This window comes from Phocoena sinus, chromosome 11, assembly GCF_008692025.1.
Source record: "Phocoena sinus isolate mPhoSin1 chromosome 11, mPhoSin1.pri, whole genome shotgun sequence".
Lineage (NCBI taxonomy): Eukaryota > Metazoa > Chordata > Mammalia > Artiodactyla > Phocoenidae > Phocoena > Phocoena sinus.
Genome location: NC_045773.1, coordinates 67303194 through 67317843, shown reverse-complemented (window position 1 = coordinate 67317843; position 14650 = coordinate 67303194). Strand labels below are relative to the sequence as shown.

General features: G+C 50.0%; 1 protein-coding gene across 1 annotated transcript in view; it reads left to right on the top strand.

Moving 5' to 3' along the window:
* Positions 1–14650, top strand: part of MDGA1 (MAM domain containing glycosylphosphatidylinositol anchor 1) — a 59162-nt gene that overhangs the window by 20891 nt on the left and 23621 nt on the right. Inside the window, 3 exon segments of the mRNA XM_032649733.1 lie at positions 9003–9142; positions 13036–13210; positions 14312–14508. Coding sequence (XP_032505624.1) covers positions 9003–9142; positions 13036–13210; positions 14312–14508 — 512 coding nt within the window.

The following is a 14650-nucleotide window of genomic DNA, read 5'->3' as shown; positions in this document are numbered from 1 at the left end:
CATTCTCTGCTCTGATAGGTGGTAGCCCCTCTCTCTCTCCATCATCCTGGATGTTCTTCTGGGGAGAGCTTTCCTTCCAGTGATTACCGCTTTCTGTCCATATTGATGTTCTGGTCTCTCGGGATTATGGCTCTTGGCATCCCCCCAAAGTAGACCTCTTCATTCAGTTTTACATTTTCCTCTTACAGGCCCTTGGAACAGGCTCCCAAAGGGTCCCAGGCTATATGATCAAATGGAAAGGGAACTGAAATTTATTGAGCACTTACTAGATACTAGTGATTATGCTCTGTACCAAATGTGCATTATCTCGTTTCATCCTCACAACCCAGAAGTTATTTTCACTAGAGCTGAGATGTAGTATTATCCCCATTTTACAGATGAAGAGACTGAGGCTTCGAGAAATTAAATAACTTGCCCAAGGTCACATAGTTATTAGAGGAGAGATAGAGCCCTACCTCCTGCCCCTCATACTACACCATCTGGGCAGCCCCTCAGACTTGCATTTACAGCTTCGGCTCAAGCAGTGCCCAACTTGAGGCATGTGCCTTTCTGATCTCTCTTCCCCGAGGGTCCTGCCTATAATGTTAGCACTGTCCTAGGGCACCTCATTTGTTGACAGTTTTGATCTCCCTGCCCACCAGGGAGAAAGTCCCTTTATAGTTTCCCCCAGGGGACCTCAGAGCCCCCACTTTAGAGGGCTTTCTGGTGGCCTGTCCTAACATCCCTGAGTTCATTAGTTGTGTGCAGGTTAGACTTCCACTGGTATGCAGACAGTGAAGATTCTAGGAGTAGAACCTGGCCCTCTCAAAACCTGTGTGCCTTCTGATGGGGCCAGGATGTAGGTGCAGTGGTGCCAAACCTTCCCAGGGACGGGGGCCCAGATGGACTGGCCACCACTTTCAGCGGTGCCAGGCTCTGCCGGAAGCATCAGGCTCTGCAAACAGTATCAGCTCCTGAAAATGGAACCAGGCGTTACACACAGCGGCAGACCCTGCGAGCCTTACCAGGCCCTGCCTCTGACTATGAGAGCAGAGCTTATTTTCATGCTCAATCATGGTGACAGGCTGGCAGCCTGTGCCCTGATCTTTCAGCTGTGGCTGCTTTCCACACTCAGTAACAGTGCTCTTGGACCCGGAGGTCAGAGATAGATACATACATACTCAGGTTGCGGAGAGATTTTTGAAGCCAAAGGGGAGGTCGGCTGAATGTGGATCTGGTTTTGGTAAGCAAAAAAGACGTATTGCTGAGAGCAGACTTTAATAGAGTCGGCAGCAAGGGGAGGGCAGAGGTGCTTCAGGGAGGGGGATGTGCCTGACTGCCTCTGCATTCTAGAGCCGAGGGCAGGACAACAGGTGCTCAGGAAATGTTACAGAAGGGATCCATGAATCAATGGTAAGTTAACAGGCGATCGTATGTGCCTTTGAAGGGCTGGGAGGCCAGGGAGCAAGAGGGAAGATGGAGAGAGAATCATCCTGGACCAAGGTCTAATGCCCTGAGACAGTGACCAGAGGTGGACGGGGCAGGGTGTGCTGATGCTTCCCCTCAAGATGACTGACACTAAGGAGAGGCCAGGGGAGGTGGTACTGGTGGGGGGACTGGTTCAAACTTGTTTTCCCAGCATGGAATTGGCACCTCCCCTAGACTCCAGAACTCCTGAGAAGCCACCTGGCCTGCCCCCTGGCCAGCGGCCCAAATAGAGGGCAGACTTCAGCCAGCTCTGCAGACAGGGCTGTGGGGAGGGCAGGGCGAAGCCCCACTGTGGAGAGCACAGAGAGCAGGGTTAATTTTCCCGAGAGGTACACATTTGATGGCCTGTGGTCCGCAGGAGAGGTGTGTAGCATCATCTCTGGCAGAAGGAGGCCCAGGAGGAGCCAGCCGAGCGCCTGCCCTGAGAGCCTCCTTTCAGGCCCCGGCCGCCATTCTCTGAGCAGCTAATTAAAAGAGAAAAGCCTGTTAATATTTCAGCACTGTTAACTCTGCTAAATTATTAAGTGTCCATTTGCATTACATACACAAAAGGATCGATAAACATGTGTGTACCAGGAGCTGGGAGAATAAGGGAGGAGTAGTTTCTAAGGATGCCACGTGGGACAGGCCCAACCAGTGACTCAGAGACTATGTCCTGCACCTGGAGCCCTGTGTCCTCAGCACTGTGCCCGGCACTTGCAAACTGGAAATGCATGGGGCTTAGCACAAAAGTCAGAGAGTCAGATGGACTCCAAATCAGCAGGGTGTCCTTGGGCAAGTTACTTAAACTTGCTGAGCCTCAGCTTCCTTATCTGACTAGTGGGAACAATAATAGGCTTGTTGTGGGCAATAAATAAGATAATAGATATAAAACACTCAATAAAACGCCTGCGCAGAGTAATATTATTATTGTGTATATTATTATGTGATCGTTATATCATGGTGATGGGAGGGAGACCTGAGACATAACTCCAGCTCACAGTAATCCCTCCTTGTTTCCTTTCTGCCTCTCAGCAGGCCTTTATAGGCATCATTCTTATCCCACCTCTTCTAGACTACGCACTTCCCTAGTGCAGGGCCTGAGTGCCATAGCTCTCTGTACCCCCAGCACCAAGCTCAGCACGTCACACTTATAAGGATTTGTTGAATGACTATCTGATAGAAGCTAGGACCAGACCACAGATTCTGTTTTCATATCGCCTGGCCCGGAACACTCAGTGATGCTTCCAGGAGGTGGTTAGGGTGATGGTACTTGCCCTGCCATCCAGTAACTGGGAGATAGAACCAACTTCAGGTGGGGGAGTCGGCAGCACCCCCTTCTTTTCTCTCCTTGCCTTCCCACCACTCTGCTCTGTTTGGAAGTTTCCGCAGCCTGCAGACACACTTCCCCTGAAAGAGTCAGGAGGGGGAAGCAGAACACCAGATCCCACTTGGTCATGATTAACCTTTTAAAATTTAGGGTGGGGAAGAAAGCTGCAGGAAAGCTGATGTGATGGGGCTTTTAATCAAGGGTTTTCATTCCCTTTGCTGTCTGTCAGCCTTGTTTGGCTCTACATCCTACTGTTGCATCCTCGTGTACTTTGCCAGTGTCCCCCACCCCCTTGGCTCGCAGCTGGGGAGAAAATTCTCTGATGGGGGATGGGGATCCTTGATGAAATTCCCCTTCTAGGTTCCAGTGAGAATTCTCTTCAGAAGGCCACGGAGCAAGCTGGAATTTGCCTTAACATGCGTCCTTGAGAGTTTGTGGCTTCCTCACTGGGCCTCCTGGGTGCTGGCAGTCCCCACCCCTACCTACGGTTTGGGGTGTACACTTTTGGAGGTAGAAAGGAGTGAGCTGACAGACCAGAAGCATGTGCCAGGGACTTGCCATTTCTGCTCAGTTGCCCTCTTTAGGATGCTGCCTCATTGGTGACATGTCTCATGCCGCTTGGTTACTCTCAACCAAGGGGCTGGGGAGGGGAATGTTACTTGGCTCCACAGCCATTATACTCTGTTAGGAAAGAGCTTTATGGTCAAGTGGAAAGCACTGGATTAAACCAAGTTACATGGATGTGTTTACTGCAGGACTTTTCAGGGCCTTTAATAGTATACTCTTGTGTGCTGAGACTCTGAGAGGGAGAAGATGCAGCATCCTTATTTGGCGATGGGCTATCTGTGAGCATTTTATGGCGCACAGGTTTGGCAGACAGTGTTTTCCTTTTCCATGGGGTTTGTTGCTAAATATTGGGAGAGTGAAATAGCAGAAGTCTCATAGGCCAGAAGCAGGGAAATTGTTCCACAATCCTTCCTATTTTCTATCCACCAACATGGCGTCAAGCAGAGATAAACAGATCCAGCAGTGCCTCTGAAATTCAAAGGGAGCGTGTTACAAATACAACCTCTGAGGCCCGCCCCTGAAGAGTCAGGGCTAGTGGTGCTGCATGGGCCTGGGAATATGCATTGCAAGCATTGCAAAGGGCTCCCCTAGTGACACAAGGCGGGGGTAGAGGAGTCTGTGGAGGGCAGTGAACTGAGTTCCAAGCTAGTGGGAAGAAGGCCTGGGTTCGAGCCCCAGCTCTGCTACTGTCCTGTGTCTGTGAGTGGATAGGGTGTTCCCTTCTCCAGGCTTCAGTCTCCTTCTCTGCCAAAGGAGGCTAAATAGGACGTGCCCTTTCTGGCTCAGAACTGAGGCAAGGAGCTTGCAAATATACAGTGGACCCCAGGAATGTATCAGGCCTCGTCACCTGTGGCAGATAAGACATCGTCCTTTCATGTGAAGGCCTTGTAGTCCCCTGGGGAGGTGGCGTTTTAAGAGGAGTGCAGGATCACTTACGGAATAATAATGCTGGCTGACATGCTTGATGGCTTACTGTGTACCAGACAGTTTTAAACACTTTACCTGAGTTTACTTATTTATTCCTCTCCATAACCCCATTTTACAAATGAGAAAACTACGGCTTAAATAACTTGCTAAAAGTCACAAGGTAACTTGCTGAAAGTTAAGTGTGTAAGAGGGATGCTCAGAAAGGGCTCCATTCCATCCCTCCCCTCTGGTTTTCCGACTCCCTGCACAGTCCTCAACATGAACTCTGAACATGTTCATGAAACACCCCTAATGTTTTAGTGTCTGCTTTGAGCAGCTCCACCCCTGAGATATAGAGGGGGCCACAGAGGGTGGTCATCTGTCCCCACCTCTTGCTCCTATTTAATCATCTCAGGAGCTGTCATTTATTGACAGAACACATACTGTTTGGCCAGATGTTTTACATATATTGTATTCAACCCTCACACTAGCCCTGGGAGAAGGCATTATTGTTCCCATTTTACAAATAAAGAGGCTGAGGCTCAGAGAGGTTAAGTAACTTGCCCAATGTCACCCAGCTAGTGGGTAGCAGAGCCAGAAATTAGTCCCAGATTGTCTGCTCTTTCCACCTCTCTCCAGCAGATCCCTTCTCCGCCCACTGTTCCTTTTTTCACGACGCCCTGCTTTGGGGTCATCTTAGCACTTAACACACTCTGAAACCATCCGTTCATTTCTGTTTCCTTGTTTGCCATCCATCTCCCCAACAATGCTGTTTCAGAGCTGGTCTTTGTTTGCTTTTCATGACAGTCTCCCTAGCATCCAGAGCAGCGGCCTGCTTTTGTTGTTTGATAGACTGAATGAAGGGATTATGTCATGGTGCCTTTTGACTCAGGCCCTGGCCTGGTTGCCTTTAGAATCAGAAAATGTTGCCACTGGTAGTGACTTCCTGGGGTGTGTAGAGTGAGAGGCTGAGGCTCAGTGGGACAGAACCCCTTTGGGGGTCTGTAACTTGGTGGGATCTCCGTTGGTTTAGGGTCAGAGAGCAGTTCCAGCCATTCCAGGGGTGAGCAGAGTGGGGGAGGCTGACTCATGTTAACGAAACTCAGTGGGGGTGATGGGCAAATTGGAATGTCTATGCCAAGGGGGTCTGAGTGCTTTGCAATTAGGCAGCACTTGCACCAGAAGGCAAATCTGAACCGGGAAGAAGTCAGCCATGGGAAGTGGCTCATCAAGTAGGACTCAGAGTAAAGGGAGTGGGTAATTGTAACGGTTAGTGTCAACTGAGGAAGCTGGATGACATCAACAGACAGTGTCATCCAAGGGGGGGGGGTGGATGCTCTTTTTTTTTTTTATCTAATTGAAGTGTAAAGTGATATAGTAAAATCTTAAGCAAATACCTTGATGCATTTTTACATGTACATCCACCCGTGTAACAGCCGCTCAGATTAAGACTATGAACATTCCCATCTCACTAGATGGGATCCCACCTCCTCCCCAGAAACTTCTCTTGTGCCCTTCCCAGTAAATAATCGCCCACCTCCACCCAAGGGCAACCACTGTTTAGATCTCTGTTACTATAAGGTTGGTTTTTCCAGTCTCGAATTTCAAATGTATGAAATTATACACTATTTCCTCTTTTATGTCTGAGCTCTTTCCCTCAAATTGTGCTGTGAGATTCAGCAGGGTTGTTGTGTCTATCTGTAGCTCTTTTTTCACTTCTGTGTAATATTCCATTGTATGAATATGCCAGAATTTATTCATCCTTGCTGCTCTTGATGGACATGTGGGTTCTCTCTTGTTTTTAGCTATAATGAATAAAGCTGCTATGAATATCCTCGGACCTATTGTTTGGTTGTCATAGCACTAATTTCTATTGGGTACATACCCAGGAGTGGAATCCCTGCATCATGGGGTGTACACTTGTTTAGCCTGAGTAGGTGCTGCCAAAATCTCTTCCAAGGTGGTTCTACTACTTTAGAGTTGGATAGTCTTAGGAGTTAATGTCATTAAAGGGCGTTAGATAACCTGAATGATGTCATCACCCATGATGCCAGCTCATAGCCCAATGTCCAGTGAGGAAGAGTACCTGTCAGGGGGCCAGAGGCCTGGTGTCTGCTGGCCAGGCCCCATCTTTTCTGGCTTGGGCTGGCCAGGCCCTGAGAAAGTCCAGCTCTCCAGCTCTTTTTCAGTATTCCTTATCAGTCACCAAAGTGTCTATCATTACAACACTGCCTGGCTACAGGCAAGCCACAGTGTCCAAGATTACAGCTTATCTTCCATTGGAGCCTGTTAAATCAATGTCTTCCTTGTTGAGAGGCACCCCAGGCCTCTTGCAGACATCCATGCAGCCTTCTGGGCTTATCAACAACTGGCACACACATCACACATTGGTGGGTTGTTTCCTGAGGACCTTGGCCACAGATGGCTACCTTTTCCAAAGCATTTTCATTGCAGGGGGTGATAGTTCAGACCCATTCCCTAGATTCCAGGGTTCATCTTATACAGGGCCCACGTGCTGTTTATAAAATTCATAGAAAGTAGGAGTTGAAAAAAGACCTCAGAAGTCATCTAATACACTCCCCTCCTATAGGTGGGGAAACTGAGGCCCATGAGGTTTGACTTGCCCATGGTCACACAGCTTGTCTCCTGACAACTAGCCTAGGTTCATTCCTCCATGGCAGCCAGACTGGACACTCAGACTCTGGGTTGGTAGCAGCTGCCACTGTTTGCAGAACTTGCTGCTGTTTGCAGAGACTCTCATGGTTAAACACAGCCTACATCACCCCCAGATGGCTGCCCCACAAACTTCTTGATGTGTGGCCGGGCTGCCTCTGTGGACCCACCTCTGTAATGAGCTCATGACTGTCCCATCAGTGTTGGTTGGAAAGACTCTGTTAAGGTGCTATTTGTGGCAACAGTAGAACACATCAGAGTTCTACTAAGCACTTCTCATTTATCCTGTGTGATGATCACATCCACCCTTGTTGAGTTCTCAGGGTTGGTAGCATTCTCTCCATCTTAGAGATGAGAAAATGAAGGTCTAAAAATCACTAATGTTTTACCCCAGGTAATATGGAATATAAGACTGCCCTATCAACCTGCAGGAATCCCCCCTGTTTTCTGAGGGCTGGTTCAAAAGCTGCCTCTTCCACAGAGCCTTCTGTGATTCTTTCTCCAGCAGACAGTGACGTCTCTCTCCTCTCACCTCCTCTTTACCTTTCTTAACAATGCTTAGCAACTTCACCATGGCATATTCCTATAAATTCATTCATTCAGTGTTCACTGAGTACCTGCTATATTCAAGGCTTTGCGCTGGGGATACCAAGGTGTGAAGCTCATGGTCTGGTAGGCAGAAAGATAAGAATGCTGAATTTGGTAGACACGCAGATTGATGCTTTGCTGTTGCACTGGAAAAGCGATGGATACAGAAGGAGGGAGGATGTAGGTCAATCATGGAATGCTTCCCGGAGGAAATTACACATTTTATGAACAGGTTTTATCTCAGCCCCCTGCACCTCTTTAGGGCAAGGACTGAGTTTTCACCCCCTTGTGTCCCTCGTGCCCTGGATTAGCTCTCCTGCCTCCACTCCCTCCACCCTCATATGTGAGCAGACAGGTTTGAAATTGGGGGCCTTGCCCTCCTTCCCAGAGCCCAAGTACTGGTGGGCTGGGGGCTGGTTTGCCTTCAGGACAGTGGGGCTAAGACACTGAAGGAGGGCCATGAACTTTTCTGGTTCAATCATTTTCCCTTTGGGTGCCCCAGCCATATCGCAGCTCTGGTCCCCCAGCCCTGGTCAGATCCCAGCCCTGGCCACTGTGAGAGAGGTTAGGGAGGATCCAAAGTCTTGTGAGAGCTTCCAGGCCCCCGGTGAGAACTTCTCTCACTTGGAGAGGAGGCTGGCATAGGTTCAGAGAGCAATGAGGGAAAAGTAACAGGCATTTGGGTGAGGGGAACGTGCAGTCCCCGGGGCTGGGGGCTATCTTAGTTAGGTTCGCTGAAGGTTGAGCCTTGGATGGTTGGTGGCAGTGAGTTCAGGCAAGTGATTTGCTGAGAAAGTGCTCTAAGGACCAACTGAAAGGGGCAAGGGAAACAGCCAGGTGAAAACGTGGTTTAGTTGACTTAGTCTCAGCCTGTTCCCTGGGGTGGGGGTAGTGGGCCTCTGGAACATGAACAGAACCGCGGTCACCCCAGCTTGAGGCAAGGTGGCTGGGCTTTTGCATCATGTCCACCAGTCATTGGGGTGTGTATGTACTGGGGAAGGGATGACCTCCTATAGGCATGTCTGGTCCAGGCAGCTCCCACTGGTTGAGGGCAATTCCCTGGGGCAGGTGAGCTCTGCGTGCCTAGCAGCTAACACAGCAGCTGGGAATGGAGGCACCTGCCAGATACAGGGAGCTGGGCAGAGCAGCAGCAGCCTGCACGACAGGGGGCTGCTAAGACGTGATGCTCACTGGGTGATAACCACTCTGTACAGATTACAAAGCCCCCTCACAGTCCTCAGCTCGTTGAAGAGCACAGATCTCTTGCAAGGGCCGTGGGATGGGGAGGAATTGCCCCTGTCCTGAGTCCCTGGCCCTTCTGGTCTGGCCCGGGGTCCTAGGAGCATTCTTTCCTGAGCTCGATGGGATCAGGCCTCTGAGGGATGTCATGGAGAAGTCTGGGCTGACCCCTCCCCCTGACACACTCAGGAGGGAGCCTTAGACCCCCTCTGGCCTTGGTGCCTCCTGTCTAAACCTCCCCATCTCCCGCCAGCTCCAGCCCAGGCTCAGATTGTGCACGCGGGCCAGGCGTGTGTGGTGAAAGAGGACAACATCAGTGAGCGCGTCTACACCATCCGGGAGGGGGACACCTTGGTGCTGCAGTGCCTTGTCACCGGGCACCCTCGGCCCCAGGTAAGCCCCTGGCCTGGCTTGAGCAGGCCCCTCCTGACCCACCCCGCTCTGGGATCAGAAGAGGCAGTGGGAGCTGTGACTAGAGACAGACAGCAGCAAGTCAGCAGAAGACAGGAGCCTGGGGCTGGGGAAATAGCTGGAAAATAAACCCTGTGGGGAAGGGCTAGAGGCTGTGGGCTTACTCACCTGGAAATATTGATGACTGAGGGCAAAAACTGAATGTCAGTTGTTCAGTTCCACTCCAATCCCTGTATCTGTTGAGCAGACGCTCTATCAGATATATACCTTCAACCGCTGTTTGAAGGCAGACCACACGCCAAGCACTGTGCTCGTTACTTTCTCCAGTGTTTTCTCTTTGGAGCCTCGCAACTGTGCTGTGAGGAAGGCATCAGGGCCTCCATTTTAAGCTGAGGAAATCGAGGTTCAGAGAGGTTGGGTAAACTCCCAAGGTCCCCAGCTTTTGTGAGGGTGGGAGCAGAATTCAAATCCAGAACCAGCATTCTCTGTAACTTCCTCCTACTTCAGGAGGCTTCCAGTAGGCAAGCCCCACACTTTTGACATTAAGAGACTCAAAGCTATTAGAAAGTAACAGAAGATGCGTATCTGGAAAATCTGGGTGAATTTTGTCCCAGACTAAGTGTTTGGTTCAGGCAGGAAGTATTGGCTGGTTATCACTGAGAGCTGACAGGTGGAGGCAGGAGGGTGGGCTGGAGGGATGGGTAAAATTTGCTGGCGAGCTGCGGTGACCTTTAAAAGCAACAGAAAAGGTTTTGGTTGGATCCTAGGAAGCGCAGTGATTGCAAAATCCTGTTTTCGGGGGACAACTTTGGGAACAGGGACAGCTTTAGTAGGTTTGGTCTTGAGACAAGCAGATGGACAAGAAAACTCCTAAAGACTTTTTCAAACTGAAACTGTCATCACTGCTTCCTCCTTCTTAATGATTGTTTTTTGGAAGCGTAAACAATGCTGCCAGTCTTCAGGTTGGTGTTTGCATAGGTGTGACTTTAGGCATTGGGCCACCTCTCCCTCAGGCTGCACTGGCCATCTGTGTGTGTCCCCTTGTGCGTCACATGTAGGCATCATTTGTGGCTGTGGCTGTGAGTCCATGCACCCATTTTCTATTTCCATTTGTAGTTTCATTATTCTTCCTGCTACCTAGGCTCAAACCCTTGGGCTCATATTTGACTCTTCCGCATATCATTCCCCACACCTAGCCAGGCTCTGAGGCCTTCCTTTTTACGTCTCTTGCATGGGTCTCCTATTCCTCATTACCCCTTGAGGTCAGACCTTTAGTCTTGTCCCTTGGCCCACTGCAGTAGACTCTAACTGGGCTCCCATTCTCCTACATCTCCCCCTCCAATCCATTCCTGCACCCTGCTCCCAGAATCATCATCCTTAGACCTGCTACATTATATCACTCCCCTGCTCAGAAACCTTCGATGACTCCACATTACCTACCAGACCCAGTTCAGGCTCATAGAGGTGGAACTAAAGACCCCCCCCCCCACACTCCCGCCCCCACCTGCCTGTCCTGTCTGATCTCCCACGGCCATCCTCCTCACACCCCGTCTTCAGTGAACCTGTCCAAATACACCCTGTTCATCCTTGCTTTAGCCACTGCTCTTTACCTGTCCTGAAATGCCTTCTAGTGCTTTTTGCTCATTTCATTACAATAAATATTTATTGAGCACCTGCTATGTGCCAAGTACTGTGATGGGTCCTGAGGATACAGCTGCAGTTCCTGTTGTCATGGAGCATCCAGTCTAGGGGTGGAGCAAGTATCATCTCATAGCCCAGTTTGTTGTCAGATGGAAGAATGAGTGGGCATGGAATTCCCTACTCCAAACAAATAGCAAGAGAGAGGGACTCTCTATGGTTAAAATGAAGAAGAAATCTATAGCGATGGTAGTGAGCAAAAGCTGAAGAAACTGATACTTTGAGGTACTTAACTGCATACTCACCTCAGGGGTAGTAGTATTAATACACACATTGTGGGTAAGCGCTGAGGCCACAGGCCCATCTATGACTGGAGCTAGAACTGGACTTCTTACCTAAAGCTGGAAGCTTGATAAGAGTGATACCACCTATGAATGGGGACCAGAAGATCTCTGCCCCATAGCCCAGAGTCACAGCAGGGAGCAGACTTTCTGCTTCAGGGTGTGGGTGCAAACAGAGTCACCTATGAGGGAATAACCCTAATCCAGTCTGTGTCTTGCACTATCCAAGTGGTGAGGAGACCTTAAGCTGAGAAACTAATATAAAAACTGGGACTTCCCTGACGGTCCAGTGGTTAAGACTCCGTGCTTCCAATGCAGCGGGTATGGGTTCGATCCCTGGTCAGGGAACTAAGATCCCACATGCCGCGGGGCATGGCCGAAAAATACCCAAACTGGTTGAAACCTGTGAATGCATATATCTTGGGCATAGGCAACCATAAAGCTACACCACAGACAGGCCTGTCAGTGCCCAAGTGGGAGTTCTGAGGAAGATAATTCCTACTGAATACAAGCCCATGGGGTGAAATTTTAAAGCATATCTAAAAATACAGTGCCAGGAGAGCCAGTCTATAGACCCAAATAATTGAACAATTCACATCTGAGAAAACAGAGATGATAGAGCAATATGAAAGGATCTTTAAAATAAATGTGTTTAAAATGTTTAAAGAGACAATGGAAGGAATAGAATCTATAAGACGGGAGATTATAAAACCTGATCAGTTAAGATATGGAAAAAAGCAAATAGAAATCCTAGAAATAAAAAATAATAGTCTTTAGAAAAATTTGGCCTCAATACCATAGAAGTAGCTAAAGAAGAAACTGATGAATTGGATAATAGATCCAAGGAAATCAGCTACAATGCAGTCTGGAGAGGACAAAGGGATGGAAAATGTGAAAAGGAAGTTGGGAGACATGGAGGATAGAATGAGAAGCTGTAACAAATTTAGGCATTCTACAAGGACTAGAGAAAACTTAGAAAGAGGCAACATTTAAAGAGATAAAGCCTGAGAATTTTGTAGAATTGAAGAATGGTATGAACTCTCAGATGGATAAACCAAGTCCTAAGCATTTGTAAACAAACCCCATCTAGATAAATCATGGTAAAACTGCAAAATGTCAAGTACAAAAAGCAAAAACATTTTCATGGTCTTGTTCTTTTTCCAAAGCACCCTCTGATCTACGTCTGAATGTCCTGAAACTGCATGTAGCCTTCCCCAAGTTTTGTAACCCCTGGGTCCATGAGGGTAGAGTTGAGGGTGGTGAGGAGATGAGAACAGCAGTGACACACCGTCACTCCTGCCAAATTCTATTGGTCACACAGACCAGCCCTGGTACAAAATGGGAGGAAAGTACAGAAAGGTGTGAATACCAGGAGGTGGGGACCACGGCGGGCCATGGTGGAGGCTGGCTATCACACAGACCTCTTTCACAGATGAAAAATCTGAAGCTAGGAGATGAGTAACCTACCCAAGGCCACTAAGCTAATAAGTGGAATAACAAAAATTTAATCAAATTCTTACTTTTCCAGGAATGAATTATATACTCATTTAGTCTTCTCAGTAAGCCTAGGAGGGGAGTAATATTTCCATTTTACACATGCGGAAAGGAAGGCAGGAGAGGTTGGGTAACTTGCCCGCAAATCCATGATGCTAACAACTAAACATACTGCCTTTTTAAAAGCCTCTTCCACCTGACCCCAGATTCCCCAGGCTCTTCACTGAGAGGTCCTACCTCCAGCGTGCATTCCCATGTTTGGGTTAGTTTTGCAGGCCTGTGTATGCCTTATGTGCGCTCGTGGAAAAGTATGGGGGTGGGCGGGGACCCCCTCCCCTTCCCCCCCTTCCCCTCCCCCCCCTCCCCTCTGCGGTCTGACTCTGCCCTGCCTGGCTGGCCCAGGTGCGTTGGACCAAGACCGCGGGCAGCGCGTCGGACAAGTTCCAGGAAACATCGGTGTTCAATGAGACACTGCGCATCGAGCGCATCGTGCGCACGCAGGGCGGCCGCTACTACTGCAAGGCTGAGAACGGCGTGGGCGTGCCTGCCATCAAGTCCATCCGGGTGGACGTGCAGTGTGAGTCGGGTCTGCCTCTTAGTACCCGGGCCAGGGGCCTGCTTCTGGGGGCTCAGGCTGGGAAGGAGGAGTGGGGAGAAGGGTAGAGAAGTGGCACCTCCATGTAGAACAACTGTAGAGACTTTCTCTTTTCCAGGATAGAGAAGGGCATCCCTGATGTTCCTTTGACGTGCACTACCTTATACCATTCACCCATCTCTATCTTTAATCCCATATGAACCTTGCAGCATCCCTGCAAAGTGGTCAGGGAGGGCAGGACAGGTTGGATTATACCCATTCTACAGATGAAGAAGCTGAGACCAAAGGCTTGTGACTTGCTCACTGCATAGGTCTCTTCTCATTATGGTCCAGTGTCCTTCCCACAGTACCTCATGTCTCTGCTTTTGTCCCAGGGAAGCTCTGAAATTTCCCTATCCCAACACCTGCAGGACCAGGCACCCCTCAGTCCTTGCTACAGGTTGAATGGGAAGCCCTCAGTCCCTGCCTGCCATCCATGGATATTCCCTTGACCACTCAGAGGCTATCTCCCTTCTTGCCATCTGCCTCTGTGCCATCCAGGCTGACCTAGGTACCCAGAAGCTGTGGGGCCAGGCCCAAAGGTCTGTCTGCCACCATCTTAATATCTACAATGAACCTATCCATTAAATACACCCCCCTGCCCCAAGTGGGACCTGATAGAGTGGTGGAACCCCAGGCCCTCTCTTCTGTCCCCCTTCAGCCACCCAGGGGCCTGACAAACCCTGGGGCTGAGGGTCGTTTCTCAAGTTATTGCAGCTGGAAGGGTCTGGCAGGCATGGCCTGATTTCCAGTGTGCAGCTACTTCCTCCATCCCATGGTAGGAGGGTGAAGATAGACACACACATCCCCCCGCCCTCCCCACCCCCCAGCCAATGCAGGTCCCTGGGGAGAGACTGCTGAGAAGCCAACACATCCAGTCCCCTGCCTCTGACAGGTTGCTCAAGCTTGCAGGGCTGGGAGAGCATCTTGCTCTCTGGAAGCATCCCATGAGGGTAGCTTAACTTTCCCTGAGAGCTGCCAGGGGCCCAAGCCCTCCACCTAGGGGGTCACGCATCTGACTCCACTGGGGCTGTGCCCTTGCAGACCTGGACGAGCCAGTGCTGACAGTACACCAGACAGTGAGCGATGTTCGAGGCAACTTCTACCAGGAGAAGACGGTGTTCCTGCGCTGTACGGTCAACTCCAACCCACCTGCCCGCTTCATCTGGAAGCGGGGCTTGGACACCTTGTCTCACAGCCAGGACAATGGGGTCGACATCTATGAGCCCCTCTACACCCAGGTCAGGAGGGGCGGCAGCTGGCTTGGTCTCCTCATGGCTCACCCCACATTCTTCCTCCTGCACCCCACAAGGGAGGGGGCCAGGGGGGCTGAAGCCTCACCATCTGGAGTTCCAGGGACTGCCCTGACTCCAACAAGTTTCT